The sequence below is a fragment of the Tachyglossus aculeatus genome, chromosome 24, assembly GCF_015852505.1.
Source record: "Tachyglossus aculeatus isolate mTacAcu1 chromosome 24, mTacAcu1.pri, whole genome shotgun sequence".
NCBI classification, from domain to species: domain Eukaryota; kingdom Metazoa; phylum Chordata; class Mammalia; order Monotremata; family Tachyglossidae; genus Tachyglossus; species Tachyglossus aculeatus.
Window position 1 is genome coordinate 24,584,337 of NC_052089.1, and position 19,092 is coordinate 24,603,428.

The 19,092-nt window shown below is 41.8% G+C and overlaps 1 protein-coding gene across 1 annotated transcript in view; it reads right to left on the reverse strand.

The window, feature by feature from the left end:
• The window catches only part of ITSN1 (intersectin 1), a 179,014-nt gene that overhangs the window by 120,527 nt on the left and 39,395 nt on the right, over positions 1-19,092 (reverse strand). The window contains 1 exon segment of the mRNA XM_038766277.1: positions 3,402-3,461. Within this exon segment, the coding sequence (XP_038622205.1) occupies positions 3,402-3,429 (28 nt within the window). The 5' untranslated portion in view covers positions 3,430-3,461.

Below are 19,092 nucleotides of genomic sequence, written 5' to 3' on the forward strand. Positions count from 1 at the left end.
TGGATTAAAAACAAAAGAAAATCCTAAAACTAAAACCTAAAACAAGACCCTAACCTGAGGGCCTGCATACAAAATATCCACTGGTTTACAGCAAGACGTATTTATCCTATGAGTTACACCCATGACAATTTTAGGCTTTACTCTTAACGAGGATATGAGGCAGCGGGAATGGGTTCGCACAAAGGCAATTTGTTCTAAGAAATCCTGTCCAACAATGTTATAGTTAATAAATGGTGGCAGCCAGCAAGGAGAAGGAGGAATCACACTGAATGATACATGGGGGTTGGGGAAGTGAAAAAACTTTCCAGTATTTCTGAGGTCCCTTTGGGGAGTTCCCCCCTACCTGGGACCCCTGACAACTGGAGTAGAGAGCTAGGAGAAGCGGCTCCTGTCTTTTTTCAACTTCCATTTTATCCAGGACTTGAGGGCGGGGACTATATCTTATCTTCTCTGTACCTTTCCCAACACTTAACAAAGTGCACAGCACCTCAGTGTTGCGCGTGGATTGAGGAGCCAATAAATATTAGTTGCTGATGCAATAAGGCCGAGAAATGTTGATTTCAATGTATCCGCTTTCTAACTTTGCCGACGCAAAGTGCAAGTTGAGGACAAATGCTGAGCCAAAAGTTAAGAGGGCATCTTCACACCAGCTCTGCCCTTCCTGTCATCCTTAGAGAACTGGCCTCGGGCATCTTCACACCAGCTCTGCCCTTCCTGTCATCCTTGGAGAACTGGCCTCGGTGCCCTCCAAAAGGATGATCCACATTACCCTTGACTGCTGGCTCCAGAGGACAAGCTACCTGAAATAAACACGATTTTGCCAGGTGTCTAGATGATGGTCGTAAAACCTTACCTCCCCAGCCTACGTCACCTCTAAAACATGAAATCATTAAAAGCTTCTCTTGGTCCAGTGGAAAGAACACTGTTTTGGGAACCCGGAGATGAAGATTCTATCAATCAATCAATCAATCAATGGTATTTACTGAGCGCCTACTGCACGGAGGACACTGTATTAAGCGCGTGGGAGAGTACATTCTTGTCCCAGTTATTTTTCCTGTAGCCAGCTAACATGATGAAGACAGTTCACAACGTGCCACAACCCCCCTTCGCTACTTGTGCATTTCATTCCAGGCCCCTGGAGGGTTTGCTGGTTCGGGAGAAACAAAGTGACTTGGGGCAAACTATCTAGGACTATACTCAATTCTGCTGTGTAAGTTCTTCCAATCTGTCAATCAATCAATGATATTTATTGACCTTTTACTGAATGCAGAGCACTGGGCACTACGCGTTTGGTAGAGTACAATTTGACAGAAATGATCCCTGCCCATAAAGGGTTTAAAGACTAGTGGAAGGGTTTGCAAACTTGTAGATTCTTGGTCCCAAATTCCAAGGCTTGTCTCATTCCTCTAGGCCGTAAGCTCATTATGGGAAGTGAATGTGTCTGTTATACTGAACGCTCACAAGCACTTAGTAGAGTGCTCTGCACACTATAAGCACTCAATAAATACAACTGACTGACTGATTGCTGACTGGAGACTTCATCCGCCTGGAGAGACTGGAAAATGGACCTGGTCCCTGAACTACAGTATGGAATTTCTAAATCCCAAGACCAAAAGGTGCCATCTCCCTGCCTTCAGGAAGGAGCCATTCAAGAGAGCTGCAGTTCTAAAGGACCCCAGGCTGCTCTGGAAGCCCTGCTTCTGCTTTAAGAATTCTGACAAGAAATTTTGCCAGTCGTCACATCCAATTCAAACTCTTGACCTCAGACTTCAAGGTTCATCCCCTGACTCACTGGGAGATAGGGAAGGTTTGAAATCTCCGACTACTTTACTGCAAATCTAGTTGCTGCCCCCGCAGAAGGCTGAGTCACCACATATGCCAACCCTGTCTGGAATGCCTTCTCCTTTGACGCTCCCAAACCACATCCTTCCTCCCTTCCAAACTCTACCACAAACTATCTACTCAACAAAAGAATTGTGGCATTTGTTAAGCACTTTAACTGAATACCAAACATCATTCTAGAAGTAGGAGGGAGAACAGGTATTGAACCCCCAGTTTACAAATGAGGGAACTGAGATACATAGAAGTTAAATGACTTGCCCAAAGTGCTTTGCAAATAGTAAGCACTTAACAAATACCATAAAAAAAAACCAGGATTCAAAGTTGGGTACTCTGACTTGAGAGTCCATGGTTTTTCCAGCAAGCCACACAACAAGTTTCTCACTTAAAACCCAGCTACTTAATGTCTACGTAAGCCTACTTTCTGCATTTGTCTCACCTCTCCCTTTGGGATGCAAATTCGTCAAAAGCAGGGCCTGGGTCTTGGTCAAACTTTGTGATATTCCTAAATGCCCAATGTACATTTTACACAGATGGAATTTCACCTTTAGTTGACAATGATATATGACCTAAATTTCTTTTGAAGTAAAGCCGTTTTCTCGTTGACACACAATGAAGATGAACAAGTGTTTATTATTGCTATTCACATAATAATCCTTTGTATTCTTGAAAAACATTGTCACCCCTCTGCTTTCTCTTTTTCATACTAATGCACCCTATTTCTTTCAACCATTCTATTTTCTAATCCTTCAACTGAGTTCCCTGTTCTCCTCTAAACTCTCCTCAGCTCTTCACTATTGAACCCCAAATTAGGGGTTCAAACCTTAGAAAAAGCGTACCCAGGGAAGAAAGTCGGTGGTCATGGACATGTTTTATTTGTTCCCACACACCTCAGCACCCTGTTGCTGGTCCTTCTGGAATCATTGGTCCCCTCCTACCCCTTGAGACTTTGCAAGATTTCTCAATTGCTTGCAGAGGACCCAAGTCTCTCCGCCCAAGCACTTTCTAAGTTCCAGGGACTGTTACAGTGAAAATATTTGCTGTTATTTACATAAACTTAATACCAGCAATAAGGGAGACATGCAACAGAACTTAGTTAGCTATACAGACTGTCAACATGTTCACAGTTCCCAGCCTCTCAATGGCAATTCTGTCCCACCAGCGGTCTGCCCTAACAATTCCACCACCACAGAATTCTCTTTAAAAAGAGAATCTGTGTTCAACACACCTGCTTGCTGAGCCACTCTACAACAAACACAATCAGAAATTCACAGCAGGAAAACTCTCGCCATCAGACATTACTTGAGAGCTTACTGTGTGCACAGCACTGTGCTAAGCGCTTGGGAGAGAACAATCAGAGTTGGTAGGCATGTTCTCTGTCCACAGCCAGCATATAGCCTAGAGGAATATATGGTTTAGATTAGGTATTTTTATTATTTTTATTTCAAATTATTGTATTATTATTAATATACTATTATTTGCATTTCAAAAATAAAAATGGCAAACCTTGAAGATCAAACAACAAGAAAAAAAATTCAAGTGGGGAACTCTGAACAACTTACCCCCAAAAGGAGCCGGAAACTGAGCCATGGTTCCGTCACTTTTAGCTTGCTAAGTGATGCCTAAAATTAAAAAATAAAGAGTTTCATTGTACACAACCATTTGAATCAATCAGTGGTTTTCACTGAGCACTTACTGTGTGCAGGACATTGTTTTAAAGGCTTGGGAGAACAGTCGTATTTCATTCTGCTGCCCGGATTGTTTTTTGACAAAAACGTACAGGACACGTTTCCCCGCTCAAAAAACTCCAGAGGTTGCCCATCGACCTCCGTATCAAACAAAAACTCCTCACTCTTGGCTTTAAAACACTCATTCACCTTGCCCCCTCCTACCTCACCTCACTACTCTTTTAGCACAAGCAGTTAGAGCTCTACTTCTACTATAATTACAAAACATGATCTGTCTTTCAGCAAGCACTTGATAACCTTGAACTTGAAGCTATAAGGGCTTATTTAATTCTGAGTGTGGGAACTGGTTAGTGAGATTATTGCCAGCAAGCTAAATTATGAAAAAAAAACAACCAACTTTCACTTGACGTAAGCAAAAATGTGGTTATCCCAGTGACCAGCTGGGATTTTTCCGCTCTTGAATCTTTCATTTCCCAAGAAATTGACCTAAACCAATTAAAAGGCCTCCTTAACTTTAGCTTCTGGGTTATTATTTTAATTCAATATATAATATTTTGCCTTAGCCTTTTAACCAGCCAGATAAAACATACCAAAGAGAATCCTCTTTCCTAACAGCAACGGAATCTTTTAGAGTCCTTCAAGTTTCGCTGCTGAAAAACACACTGGAAAAACAACCGAGCGACTCTACGACACAATTACTTATGTCTTCAACTTGAGGGTTATGAAAATTTAAGATGCATTCAAGTATCCCTGACTTCTGTGAGCAGAGTCCTGAATGGCACTATAATCTATTATATTCATTGATACATGAAGCCATCTTATTAATTTGCAGAGTTTAAGATGAAGGGAAAAGTAATTTGTCGCTATCTTCTGAGAAAAGGTAGTTCTAAAAATAATAATAATATGTGTGTGTGTGTGTGTGTGTGTGTGTGTGTGTGTGTGTGGTGTCTATTACTCTCTCCAAAGGGTCTGCAACTAAACTACGCAACTACGCAACTAAAATTTGGAAGTTATTTATATATCGATTACTACTTTCCTCTCCAAATTATGTTTGCTAATAAAACTTGCAATGCCAATGTTCCCTGAGGACATTTACCTGGGATGATCAGGAGCTGAGAGAGCTGCCAGTAATGGCAGTAACCCAGAGGTCAGTCTGGATTATTGCTTACAAGAACGAAAAGCAGGCAAAGGACAAAGGGCATGAAAGGAGCCTATGTTTCTACAGGAGAGGCAGAAGTTGCTGCTGCCATTGCCAAGGGTCCTTGACAAATTCCAGTTAAATCAACCTTTTCTAGGATTTTTCCTGGATCTTTTGGAGAGGAGCACAAAGAAACATTAGAGATTTCACCATATGCACAAACTAGACAACTTAGTTTTAGCCGCGTCTCCTCAATCATTCAAGGTTTGGGGAGGTGATTTAATTTAACATTCATGTCTCCCAAGCCGGCACGGAACCAGCGGTAGGAAAGAAAAATCAACAAGTCGCTCCAAACCAAAGACTAGACAAAACCCAGGCATGTGTACTTAGACTCAGGACTAAACAATTCTGATGTGGAATATGCAGGCTCTCCTTAGCAGAGGACTGCTGAGACTGAATGTCTAGGGCTGAAGGTACCCCAAAAAGAGAAATAAATTCACAGCTCAACTGCGCATCTGGTTTTAGTTCACTTTCTTCAATAACATTGATAATATACATTCGGAATAAGAATATTAGAGAGACAAATGACGGTTCCTTCTTGAGTAAACCACAAATTGAGTAAACCGTAATATTCTGCTAACCCAAAAGCTGCCAGTCATAAAAGGTGTGGAAAGAAATAAAACAGCGACGCCAATATTTAAAAAAGAATACGGCATGTTACACACCTACAGTTTTCCATCTCAGGAAGGGCACAATACATTGGTTGAAGATACTCCATACTGCAAACTCCCTACAGGCAGAAGTAGCGTGGCTTAACGGAAAGAGCCACTTGTACTTCCCAAGCGCTTAGTACAGTGCTCTGCACAAAGTAAGCGCTCAATAAATATGATTGAATGAATGAATGAAAGAGCCCAGCCTTGGGAGTCAGGGGGTCATGGGTTCTAATCCCAGCTCCACCATTTATCAGCTGTGTGACTTTGGACAAGTCACTTAACTTCTCTGGGCCTGTTACCTCATCTGTAAAATGGGGATTAAAACTGTGAGCCCCACGTGGGACAACCTGATTACCTTCTATCAACCCCAGCGCTTAGAACAGTGCTTTGCACATAGTAAACGCTTAACAAATAATAATGATGGCGTTTATTAAGTGCTTACTATGTGCAAAGCACTGTTCTAAGCGCTGGGGAGGTTACAAGGTGATCAGGTAGTCCCACGGGGGGCTCACAGTCTTCATCCCCATTTTACAGATGAGGTAACTGAGCCCCAGAGAAGTGACTAGCCCAAAGTCACACAGCTGACAATTGGCGAAGCCGGGATTTGAACCCATGGCCTCTGATTCCAAAGCCCGGGCTCTTTCCACTGAGCCATGCTGCTTCTCTAAATACCATCATTATTATTATTATTATTATTATTTTAACGGCATTTATTATAAGCGCTTACTATGTGCAAAGCATTCCGTTCTAGACTGTGAGCCTGTTGGTAGGTAGGGACTGTCTCTATATATGTTGCCAACTTATACTTCCCAAACGCTTAGTACAGTGCTCTGCACACAGTAAGTGCTCAATAAATACAACTGAATGAGTGAATGAATGTCCACCAACTCTATTGTACTGTACTCTGCTAAGCACTTAGCTTAGTGTTCTGCACATAGTAAGCACTCAATAAATGCCACTGACAAGGCTTAGTGGATAAAGCATGGGCCTGGGAGCCAAAAGGACCTGGGTTCTAATCCCGGCTCTGCCAACTTGTCTGCTGTGTGATGTTGGGGAAATCACTTTTAACTTCCTGTGCCTCAGTTACCTCATCTGCAAAATGGGAATTAAAAAAAAAAAGCCCAAAGATCAAGGCAACCAAGGTAACAGCAGCTCCTGTATGCATATAGTCTGGAAAGATGATGGCTAGGAGGGGATGTGACCAGAGGTTGCCTTTATGAAGGGTCACGTCAGAGACTCCTGGTTCCCCCAATCTCATGCCACCAGGACTAGGGGCTACCCGCTACAACTTAAAGGTAGAGGCTCAAAATAAACCAAAATACATTTTCACCCACCAGGTGACAAGAATAAAGAATTCATTGGCACGAGCTGAAAATATCCGCCCATTAAGGGGTAGGATAAATTTGTCGCCAAACATTTAGTTCTGCCGTGACATGTTTTTTCACTAATGCATTTTGGCTAGATGTCTGGGAATTAGGGAACCTTCTTTTGATGGTAAGAGTTTGTTTTGGATACAGGGTGACACCGTGTTGGAAGAAACAGTTGTGCACATTTCCTCCTACACACGCTTTTTTCATCCGACACGAGTGAGGATACCACATGAGTTTTCCTTAGTGAGGAGTTTTGAAAAAATGTAATCCCCACAATACAGAACTGGGTGGGATTCTGTAATAAGTTATCAACAGGAAAATGGAGGGTCCTTTACAAGACACAATCCTATCTGTACAATTAGATGTCAAGAAAAGGTAACCTCCACATTGCTCTTCTAAACAGATTCATGGGCCATTTGCTGGGGGTAGAAGACCAGGCTGAATAGTCCATTGTTTATGTATGTTCATGATCAAACTGGATTAAAAATGGCTTGGTGTCAGAAAAGCAAACATTTACTTTGCACTCTAAGGTTTTCTGCAAAATAGCGACTGTGCAATTTTAATTTGAGGTAGGTTCAGGCTTTCAGAGGCTTCTAACATTCCCAAGAAAACAATACTAAGGGAAACGAATGCTTGGTATCCACTATATGGGGACACGTCCCTTCATTTCTCAGACCCGCGGCCATCGAAATGGACGAACACTCAACAAATGATGGCGTGACTTCTAGCAAGGCAATATATTTCCCTCCTCTCTACTCCCCTAAATGAACAACTACTTCGTTGTAGTCCTACAAGGTGACCCAATGCCAAATTTCCTTTAGAGCACGTAAAGTGAAAACAAAAACTCTCTGTACTTCCTGCAATTAAACAACGCAGAGGCATAAGACCTGCGTCCCATCCTTTAGGATGGAATATTAGACTGCGAACCCAAGCACCTGGTACAGTCTAGTCTGTAAGCTCGTTGTGGGAAGGGAATGTGTCTGTTCTGTTGTTATACTGTACATTCCCAAGCGCTTAGTACAGTACTCTGCACACTGTATTGACACCTGTCTACTTGTTTGGTTGTCTGTCTCTCCCTTCTAGACTGTGAGCCCATTGTTGGGTAGGGACTGTCTCTATATGTTGTCGATTTGTGCTTCCCAAGCGCTCTGCACACAGTAAGTGCTCAATAAATAGGATTGAATGAATGAATAAGTGCTCAATAAATATGACTGACTGGTGGGCACCTCGTTATATCCCCTCCTTACACGTTAGAATGCCCCCCCATCCCTCCTGTTACTGAAAAGTTTCCCACTTTCAGTCGCAGCTGGGGGAATTTGTCCTCTGTTAGATGTTTGGGTTTCTCCCTTGAGAGACTTGGGATCAAGGTCACAGGGCCAATCTCTTGAGGGGCAAGCCATGGGTGGGCATCCTCAGGCCATGCCCTTCTCTCCCGAGAATGCCACGGAGCAGCGGCCTCCCGAAGCATCAAAATGTTTCCAGTTCATCTGACTGTGACTTAATTCCGAAGCACAGACTTAAAATAAGCATCAGTCTCTTTTGAAAAGAGAAAGAAAACAGTCCAAGAGCTAGCTACGGAAAAGCAATCAGATCCGGGTTTATTTCAGTATTTTGTTATTTTAAAATCCAAAATAAAACGCTAAAAATAAAAGCCGGTGGAGTTTGCAAGCCTCGCTGTTTGACACGGCAATTAGAATGCCTATTTCCACACGACTCCTCTTTCCTCCACCCACAGGCGGAATAGGTGTGGGGCTCGGGGAGGGGGGGAAGCGTGGAAATTGTCAATGAAACAAAAATTAATTTCTGAGATTCCTTTTAGCAGGAAACAATCCCCAAACAACCCAAGCCATTTCTAGACTTATGAGAACAAGATAAAAGGAAACTTCATTTCCGATACTGCTCTCGACAGGAAAAGCGTCAGGGCATAATTACCTAGGAAAAATGAGGCTCTAGATTCAAACAGGCAATTCCAAATATACTTGGAAATGTGATGGGAAATACGGAAAAAAGTCAAGGAGGCCGGTGCTAAAAATAAGCCACCCTTTACGACAAAAATAAAAGAGAGAGAAAAGTGAAATCATATTCAGAATTATTCACAAACCAAATTCCCTGTGACCAGTGTCTCACCCTACAAGTAACTGAAGAGAATAACTTTGCTAGTTTTCAGTCCCTCCTTGCCTAGGGTATTATTTTTAATATATGCACACTTGTGGATTCATTGTTGTGCAGCTATCCATAACCATATGCAATGCCATCTAAAAGGTATGACTACTATCTTATGTTATTATTTGGTACTGGGTGTAATCAGCCAGACACTGGAAATCGGTAGGAAGGAACATTTGTGCAAATAATGCTTCAACTTGGTTTACTGAATGGGCCACTGAGAAATGTTTTTCCACCTTTTTTTCCTTACAGACAGGACAGATAGTAAGTTTTCCTAAGAAGTTAAAGGAGAAACTATTCATACCGAACTTTAGAGTGCTCACTTTAAAATCTCCAATGGAAAGTTTTATACTAGACTTCTACTATTGAGAAGCAGGCTGTCCTAATGGATAGAGGAAGAGTCTGGGAGACAAAAGGACCTGGATTCTAACTGCAGCTCTGCCACGTCTGCTGTGTGACCCTGGGGAAGTTACTTAACTTCTCTGTGTCTCAGTTACTTAATCAATAAAATGGGAATTTACTATTGATTTTTTTTAAAAAAGAACCTACAATTAAAGAATTTAACGTCAAGTAAAATCGAGGGTGCTGACCAAATGTTAAAATACGCTAAGAAAGAAACATTTCATTGGAAGAGTCCATCAAGAGTGCTTTCTGCGTGCAGGACACAATAGTGGTGAAAAAATACAATAAGAGTCCTTACAATCTACTGAAGTCTGTGAACTAGACATTCATTCACTCAAGGCATTTGCTGATCATATTAGGCCTGAAAGAACTTCCTTTGTTAAATGTCACACCCAAATATAATTCAGCTAAGGAGGAAAAAAAAATCGGGGGAAAAAAAGAATAGATAATTCAACAACAAAAGGATTGAATTTTCGAACTCAGGAAGGGAAATCTTGCACCAATTAATCATGCGATTCAACAAGGTAGTTGGCAGAGACAAAGATGTTTAACATTTATTCAGCACTAAAATCTAAAAGAGCCTATGGAGATTAGCTCACAAGAGTCCAGTATGTAGCTGAAAGATAAGCATCGCTCTTGTTTTACGAGTGGCAAAATGAACCCCGGAGAATAGGGGACTTGTCCAAATTCACACAGGGTCAAAGGCTGGGGTAGGTCTCCAGACACTAACACTTAAATCAACCTTGCCCAGGAATTCCTTACACTCTCCGTACAGATGAGAGAAAATAATAATAATAATGTTATTTGTTAAGCGCTTACTATGTGCCAGGCACGCTTCTAAGCACTGGGATATACACAAGATCATCATCATCATCAATCGTATTTATTGAGCGCTTACTATGTGCAGAGCACTGTACTAAGCACTTGGGAAGTACAAATTGGCAACATATAGAGACAGTCCCTACCCAACAGTGGGCTCACAGTCTAAAAGGGGGAGACAGAGAACAAAACCAAACATACTAACAAAATAAAATAAATAGAAGATAATTGAAGCAGCGTGGCTCAGTGGAAAGAGCACGGGCTTTGGAGTCAGAGTTCACGGGCTCAAATCCCGGCTCCGCCATCTGTCAGCTGTGTGACTTTGGGCAAGTAACTTCACTTCTCTGGGCCTCAGTTACCTCATCTGTAAAATGGGGATTAAGACTGTGAGTCCCCCGTGGGACAACCTGATCACCTTGTAACCTCCCCAGCACTTAGAACAGTGCTTTGCATATAGTAAGCGCTTAAATACCATAATTATTATTATTATTAATTGGGTTGGACACAATCCCTGTTCCATGTAGAGCTCACAGCTGTAATCTCTATTTTACAGATGACGAAACTGAGGCTTGGGGAAGTTGCCCAAAGTCACACAGCAGACAAGTGGCAGAGCTGGGAAAAAAAAACACATGACCTTCTGATGCCCACGCCTGTGCTCTATCCACTAGGCCATGCTGCTTCTTCCTCATCTGGGCCTAGTTTCTCCAGCGCTTAGAATAGTGCTTGGAACATATTAGGCGCTTAACAAATACCATAATTAATATTATTATTATTAGGCCAAATACCTGCTTTATCTACTAACCAACAACTTGTGCAATACTTCTCAGAAGTTATGGCCCCTCGTCTCGCTATTTTAATTAGACAATTTAGAGGACTTTTCATCTTTCTCGACAATAATAATAATAATTTTTTTATTTTTAAATATTTATTCTATTTATTTTATTTTGTTAATATGTTTTGTTTTGTTGTCTGTCTCCCCCTTCTAGACTGTGAGCCCGCTGTTGAGTAGGGACCATCTCTATATGTTGCCAACTTGTACTTCCCAAGCACTTAGTACAGTGCTCTGCACACAGTAAGCGCTCAATAAATACGATTGAATGAATGAATGAATAATGATGGCATTTATTAAGCGCTTACTATGTGCCAAGCACAGTCCTTATCCTTGACTGCACCTGGAGGATGGGAATTTACCATAGTTGAATTGTTGCCCTTCAGTGAGAGTTTGGCTGTAATTTGCCTTTAAGTGGCACTGAGTTAGGTCTTCTTTTCTTAAAATCTTATGGCTGGATATAACCTCTCTAAAATCAACTAGTCTCTCCCCCAAACAGTTAGGCATCAAAACCATTTCTCTTTATAAGCTAGGAAATAAACTTTCTCTTTATGTTTTCCCTGTTACCAAAAGTTTTTATGCCTTTCCTCTTCCACAGCAAATGCTTAATCTTCTTGGCTAGTTTAAATTTTTCCTCTTCCCTTATAATGAGTTCCCAACATTTGAAAAATAAATTTAGTTTCCCACACTAGAATCAAGAACACGAAGAACACAAAATGCTTACGGATGAAACTTCAAAATTATCTTTTCAAATCACCAGCCCCTCGCCTCTACGGAAAAGGTCTAAACGAGCTGTAAAACTGAGATTTAGGACATTCCTCACTTCAACTATTTGACTTTGGGTCAACTTTCGAACATGCCTCTTCAACTACAGGCCTACCCATTTTAGGAGATTCAAGTAGTACTTAGCTCAGCATCCCGCAAACACCATGACTAAACACTGCACACAATAGTCTGTCTAGACTTAAATTAAAGCCTTTGAGGAAAACTCAAAAGAAAAGTTTTCAAACCAGCCAAACTAGATTTCTTTAGCTATAAAAGTTTGGAACATCCCATTTCCCTGGTTCATCTGCTGTCAACCCACATGTATGACCATACGAAAAGGACAACGTGACATTTGCTTGGTTCCTAACGCACGGTTATTTATAAAGCAAATTTTCTGCTACCGGAGCCACGGAGACTTGACATCAATCGCCTACAAATATTTGGCAGGAGAACAGGAATAGAAAAGGGGGTAGGGGGAGGGTCTCTGAGAGGTTTAAGCCCAGGCGGGAGGACCAGAAGCTAAAGGCGCTGTCGGAACAGACTGCATCTCTGGCCAGAGAGTCACCTCACAAATAAGGAGGAATTCCGACTGGCAAAAACATTCCTAAATGATGATCCGGAGCCAGTGGGTTGGATCCCAAAATTTCGTGAAACGTAGAAAAAAAAAAATCATAGTGAAGACCGGATACGATGGAGAAAAGAATGAGCCAACTCTGCACATTTCACCAACCTGATCGCTGGTACTCTCAGCTCTGAAGCCACAGCTGCTCCCTTTAATATACCTCCCGTTAAGAGCGACAGCTCTTTCCTTAGTAGGGCTAGAGCCCTACTGATCCAATATGAGGCGAATCAATTTGCTTCCATTTACAGAGATTCGAGGAAGACTAAAAGCAGCACGGGGGCAATGGGTTGTAGTTGAAAAGAACTTGATTTGTTTCCAAATATCGTACCCCTAAACATTAAAAAACTTTGAAGAAAGGATCTCTGCTGCCAAAGTTGTGGGTAAGGAAGGCTTCATAAACCTAAGCCCTCCTCAAACTGGGGCAGGCATTCCTTTACCCTCATATTTAAAGGGAGTTGGAGGGGTGGGGGGGGAAAGAAGTAAAACGGTGGTGAGGAATTATTAGCAAGGCCTGGCTATTGGGGTATCTCTTGGCAACGCACACTGGCAACTCAGACTGAACTGTCCATTTATCACGCCCACGTTTCGCCAGGGGAAAATGACAGTAACATCTAGCTTGTGTGGCTTCCACTGCTCAGATTTTGACTTCAGTTCCTCCCAAGTGCTCTCACTTTAGTATCTGCGGGTAGGATAGAAAGAGAGAGAGAGAGAGATGAAGACAGAACAAGACAAGAGACAGAAAAGGAGAAGAGTGAGGAGACAGAGGTGAGTCACCATTCCAGAGACATATAGAAAATGCTGTAAGCTCTCATAGTTCCTTCCCCCTTGCTTTGCTCATTTCCAGTTAAATCAAATTCTGAAATCCTGAAGAATGATTTTTGGCTCCAATTTGGATATCTGAAAAAAGCCCTGGCTCCCAAATTATAGCAACTTAAGGCAAAATTGGTATCCATAAAATTATGCCAGGGTAACTGAAGAACCCGAACCTCTAACTACAGATGTTTTTGAGGCATGAGGGACTAAATACTAAATGGGGGATCGCCAAGTAGATGAAGCACTTCTAACAATAATAATAACGGTGGTATCTGTTAAGCACTGTACTAAGTGATGGGGTAAATACAATAATAATAATAATAATGATGGTATTTGTTAAGCGCTTACTATGTGCAAAGCACTAGAGAAGTAGCATGGCTTGGTGGAAAGAGCATGGGCTTGGGAGTCAGAGGACGTGGGTTCTAATCCCAGCACTGCTACTTGTCTGCTGTGTGACCTTGGGCAAGCCACTTAACTTCTCTGTGCCTCAGTTACCACATCTGTAAAATGGGGATTAAAACTGTGAGCCCCACATGGGACAACCTGATTACCCTGTATCTACCCCGGTGCTTAGAACAGTGCTCGGCACACAGCAAGCGCTTAAATACCATAATTATTATTATTATTATTACAAGCAAATTGGGTTGCTGTCCCTGTCCCATGTGGAGCTCACAGTCTCCATCCCCATTTTACAGACGAGGTCACTGAGGCTCAGAGAAGTGAAGTGACTTGCCCAAGGTCAGACAGCAGACAAGTGGTGGAGCATGAATTAGAACCCATGACCTTCTGTCTCCCAGGCCTGTGGTTCTATATACTACACCATGCTGCTTCGTCTAAAAGCAAGAGAGAACTTAAAAACCTGAGCCATATGGTGGGTGAAAATGGTAGGAATCTCTAAAATGCCTGCAGCACAAAGCAAAACTAAATTGCAGGACTTAAATGCAATTATATCAAGTGAATAATCTTTATAGAGAAATGGTGCCTACAAATAATATATTAAATTACTAGCATTTAAGCAGCATGGCCTAGTGAATAGAGTATGGGCCTGAAAATCAGAAGGATCTGGATTCTAATCCTAGCTCACCACTTGTCTGCTGATTGCTGAATGCAAGACACTTCACTTCTCTGTGCCTCAGTTCCCTCATCTGTAAAATGGGGATTAAGACCGAAGAGCTCCATGTGGGACAGGGACTGTGTCCAACCTGCTGACCTTGTATCTGAGCTTGTGCTAAGCAGAGTGCCTGGCATATAGTAAGCATTTAATGAATACCACAATATACATTATAGAAAGAATGATTAAAATACTTATATTTCCCTCTCCAAGCCTTCTATTTCCAAACTCTGATGTTGTTTTCAAAAACGGGCTGTCAATTCAGACTCAGGACTAAGTAGTGTCAAATTCACTCTAAGACCTAAGAAAGAGAAGTCAAAGTTGTTTAGAGCTCTTTCATGAAAAAGATCAATTATAACCCACAAAACAAAGACACCACAATATCATACACCGCTATTTAACCACATCAGCAACTATACAAACGAAGCACAGAAAATACATCCCAGCCAAGATGGCAATGCAAGGGAAATCACTATTTTTTTCTTTGCGGGAACAAAAATTTCAGTTATCAAGGCCCAAGGTTACAAAGTACTTGAACAAGTCTACATTTCTAAAGAATTTGGCACCACCAAAAGATTCTCGGTGAAGTGAAAATGAAGCTTTTTCGTTAAACTTTCCCCTTTTCATATCTTTCCCCACCCCTATAAGCACTTGTAAAAGTTCCTGTTGTGGGTCTTTAAGAAAGCTATGTAAAGCTGGCTGGTTTCTAGACCTTTAATCAATGATATATACTCACTGGCTCCCTGGATCTCCTCCACATATTTTTTCTTGTGATTTGGGGGCCCTAACGGTCAGCTGGCAACCCACCCTTTTTCTCAGACTATTAACCATCCTCCGGTAGAGTTTTCTCAGGTCACACTCAGATTTCAGAAAATAAGCATCACGGAAACACTGTCCAATTAAACACATATGAACAGGGACCAAATTAAAATTCTTTCTGACACGATCGCAGATCATTCCAGTCAAAATAAGACACTGAAAATTATAAACATGCCCAAGGAGCGTTATTCAAGAGGTTAATAACATCCAGGGACCGCCCAAAAAGCGCTCAGTTACCCAATAGAAAAAATTACTCTAAAATCACCACTCGCTCTTGTTTATGAGCGGTCCTGAAAGTCGCACTAATATTTTAAATTCATTGTATTATTTTAATCCATGAATTCATGAATTAAATGAATACATTTAATTAAACTTAATTCATGAATTAAAATTCCTGAATTATTTTAAATTCATTTTTTAGACTGTGAGCCCACTGTTGGGTAGGGACTGTCTCTATGTGTTGTCAACTTCTACTTCCCAAGCGCTTAATACAGTGCTCTGCACATAGTAAGCGCTCAATAAATATGATTGATTGATTGATTGATTGTATTTATTCAGCTGCCACCTCTAGACTGCAAGCTTGTTGTGGGCAGGGAATGTGTCTGTTTATTGTTGTACTGGACTCTCCCAAGCGCTTAGTAAAGTGAATGACTATTCAGAATGTGCTAACAGCTGGTGAGACATAGTACAATCAGATCAGGAACAATACCTGTCCCCCATGGGGCTCCACAATGTAAAAGATTAAACGAGCATGGCAGCCCCATTTTGCAACGATATTCATTCATTCAATCGTATTTATTGAGCGCTTACTGTGTGCAGAGCACTGTACTAAGCGCTTGGGAAGTACAAGTCGGCAACATATAGGGTCGGTCCCTACCCAATAACGGGCTCACAGTCGAACCATATGATTGGGATAACGGAAGCATTTCATCATCTACCTTCGAGGTCCTCCTGGATAAGTTCCATGAGGACAGGGATCCTGTATCCCAATTCTGTGACTGGTATTTGTTAAGTGCTTGCTCTGTGCCAGGCACTGTGCTAAAAGTTGGGGTAGCTATGAGGTACTAAGGTGTAATACAGTCCATGTCCCACATAGGGCTAACAGTCTTAACCCCCAATTTACAGTTGAAGCAACTGAGGCACAGAGAAGTGAAGTAACTTGCCCAAGTTCACGCGGCAGATGAGTGGCGGAACCGGGATTAGAACCCAGGTCCTCTGACTCCAAGGCTTGGGCTCTTTCCAATGGACCTCTCTGCTTGTCCCACTTTCCACTGTCTATTTTTACAAGGGAGGCCACTGCCCCCCGCCCACTCCCTCAATACAATGACCACGGGTTTTCACTACGGGAACAAACCATACAAACGAATGGTAATATTCAGCACAGGAGAAAATAATAATAATAATGTTGGCATTTGTTAAGTGCTTACTATGTGCAAAGCACTGTTCTAAGCGCTGGGGGGATACAAGGTAATCAGGTTGCCCCACATGGGGCTCACCATCTTCATCCCCATTTTACAGATGAGGGAACTGAGGTCCAGAGAAGCAAAGTGACTTGCCCAAAGTCACACAGCTGACAAGTGGCGGAGCCAGGATTAGATTAGAAAAAGAATGGGACTCAAGTCCATTTATGATCACTAAGGGGGGGAAAAAATCATCTAAGCACATCCACTCAGGATGGAACCAACATTTTGGGGGAGACTATATTGATTCCAAAAAGATGTTTAGCCTCTAATTAAAAACCATTTAACCAGGAATTCCATTTTAGCTAAAGTTGCAACACCTCGCGGTTGATCTCATTCACTTTTTGTGAGGAGGAAATAATCTCGGTTGTCGTGTTCCACCCCACGTGTTCACTGCGCTTGAAAATTCTTGAGTTTTCAAGAAATAAAACAAGCTAACCATTGAATTCACAAATGGTCCTCAAGGGGGAAAAACCGACTAGCTAATAAAAGTATTAGCGGAGAAATGGAACCTATAAAATGCTTCCATTTAGGCAACGAGATAGATTCCATTATGCCACATTCTACTGAATGGTGAAAAATGGTTCCTTGAGGGATAAAAATATGTCCTGCTTGGTCTCTACTGAAGGGGACACTTTTCTACAGAAGTCTGAGCTAACGTTTCAGGGGATTGAATTATAGAGGGTGAAGAGACATGTTCCTTCTTAGACCGATGCTCACTTCAGAGAAGCAGCCTGGCTCGGTGGAAAAGAGCAAGGGCTTTGGAGTCAGAGGTCATGGGTTCAAATGCCGGCTCCGCCAACTGTAAGCAAGTCACTTCACTTCTCTGTGCCTCCGTTCCCTCATCTGTAAAATGGGGATTAAGACTGTGAGCCCCCCGTGGGACAACCTGATCAACCTTGTAACCTCCCCAGCGCTTAATAAACGCCATTATTATGATTATTAGTCAAAGGGCTTTCCATTCACAGTGCAAAAAAGGATTTTATTAAGAGCTGGGTGTACCTCTTTAATCAAGATATAATGTTTCCAACAAATCTTGGAGAAGAAAAGCAAAAAAACACTCCCAGCTAAAATGCCCCTAGATTCACAGACAACTGTTAGTTTTCTAAACACTGCTGCAGACTTAGCCCAGTAGCTACACTACTGAAATTGTCGCTTACATTTTTCTGCATTTTGGTCAGGAACATTTACATCATAAGGTCATTACAACGAATCTGATTACCAAAATGTTGTTGGGTACTTTACTGGGCTGCAGAACCAATAAAAGCAGGTCGGCTGAAACACAATTGGATTCCTGTTGGCTTTTTAGCCACGATACACATATAGAAATATCAGAAAGTGACCAGAGCTTTAGCTGAGAAGGGTATTATGCTGGAGTGAGAAGAAACATCACTTCTTTATTTCACTTCTGAATGAAAGTGAAACATCACGGCCCACGTCATCCCCCGGGCCTGGAATGCCCTCCCTCTGCCCATCCGCCAAGCTAGCCCTCTTCCTCCCTTCAAGGCCCTCCTGAGAGCTCACCTCCTCCAGGAGGCCTTCCCAGATTGAGCCCCTTCTTTCCTCTCCCCCTCGTCCCCCTCTCCATCCCCCCGCCTTACCGCCTTCCCCTCCCCACAGCACCTGTATATATGTATATATGGTTGTACATATTTATTACTCTGTTTATTTATTTATTTATTTATTTTACTTGTACATTTCTATCCTACTTATTTTATTTTGTTGGTATGTTTGGTTCTGTTCTCTGTCTCCCCCTTTTAGACTGTGAGCCCACTATCGGGTAGGGACTGTCTCTATGTGATGCCAATTTGTACTTCCCAAGCGCTTAGTACAGTGCTCTGCACATAGTAAGCGCTCAATAAATACGATTGATTGATTGATTCTTTAAGAAGCCATCCTTGGCTACAAATAAAGAACCGACTGCCAAGTTTGTTTTCTAGTCCAAAGAGTCAAAACATGCTGGCCAAGAATAGGAATGTCATTGTCACAATGGGATGGAACCTATTCAACTGATCAGTGTCCACGGGCAAAGCATCAGTAACCATTCTCAGACTTTAAATATCAATTAATCGAATATTCTGTTTGCATATTTCCCTTTCCATTCATGAGGGGTTAGGTGCCCAAGGATGGTGACTAATGAGATGTGAATATAAAAGGCTTAAGTTGCATTGATGTTCCAATTTATATCTCAACGATCCACATCTATAAAGAGCAAGTGAAGAATTTATTTAGTCCTTGTTGGGAAGATAGATTTTGGCTATAAATAGCTATGGAAGAAAGGCGAGAGAAATATTCATGTGGATTAATAACATTTCAAATATATTATTATTATTACTATTACAGTATTTGTTAAGCGCTTACAATGTGCCAAGTCTGATCTAAGCACTGGGGTAACAATAATGGTGGTATTTGTTAAGCGCTTACTATGTGCCGAGCACTGTTCTAAGCGCTGGGATAGATACAAGGTGATCAGGTTGTCCCACCAGGGGCTCACAGTCTTAATCCCCATTTCACAGATGAGGTCACTGAGGCCTAGAGAAG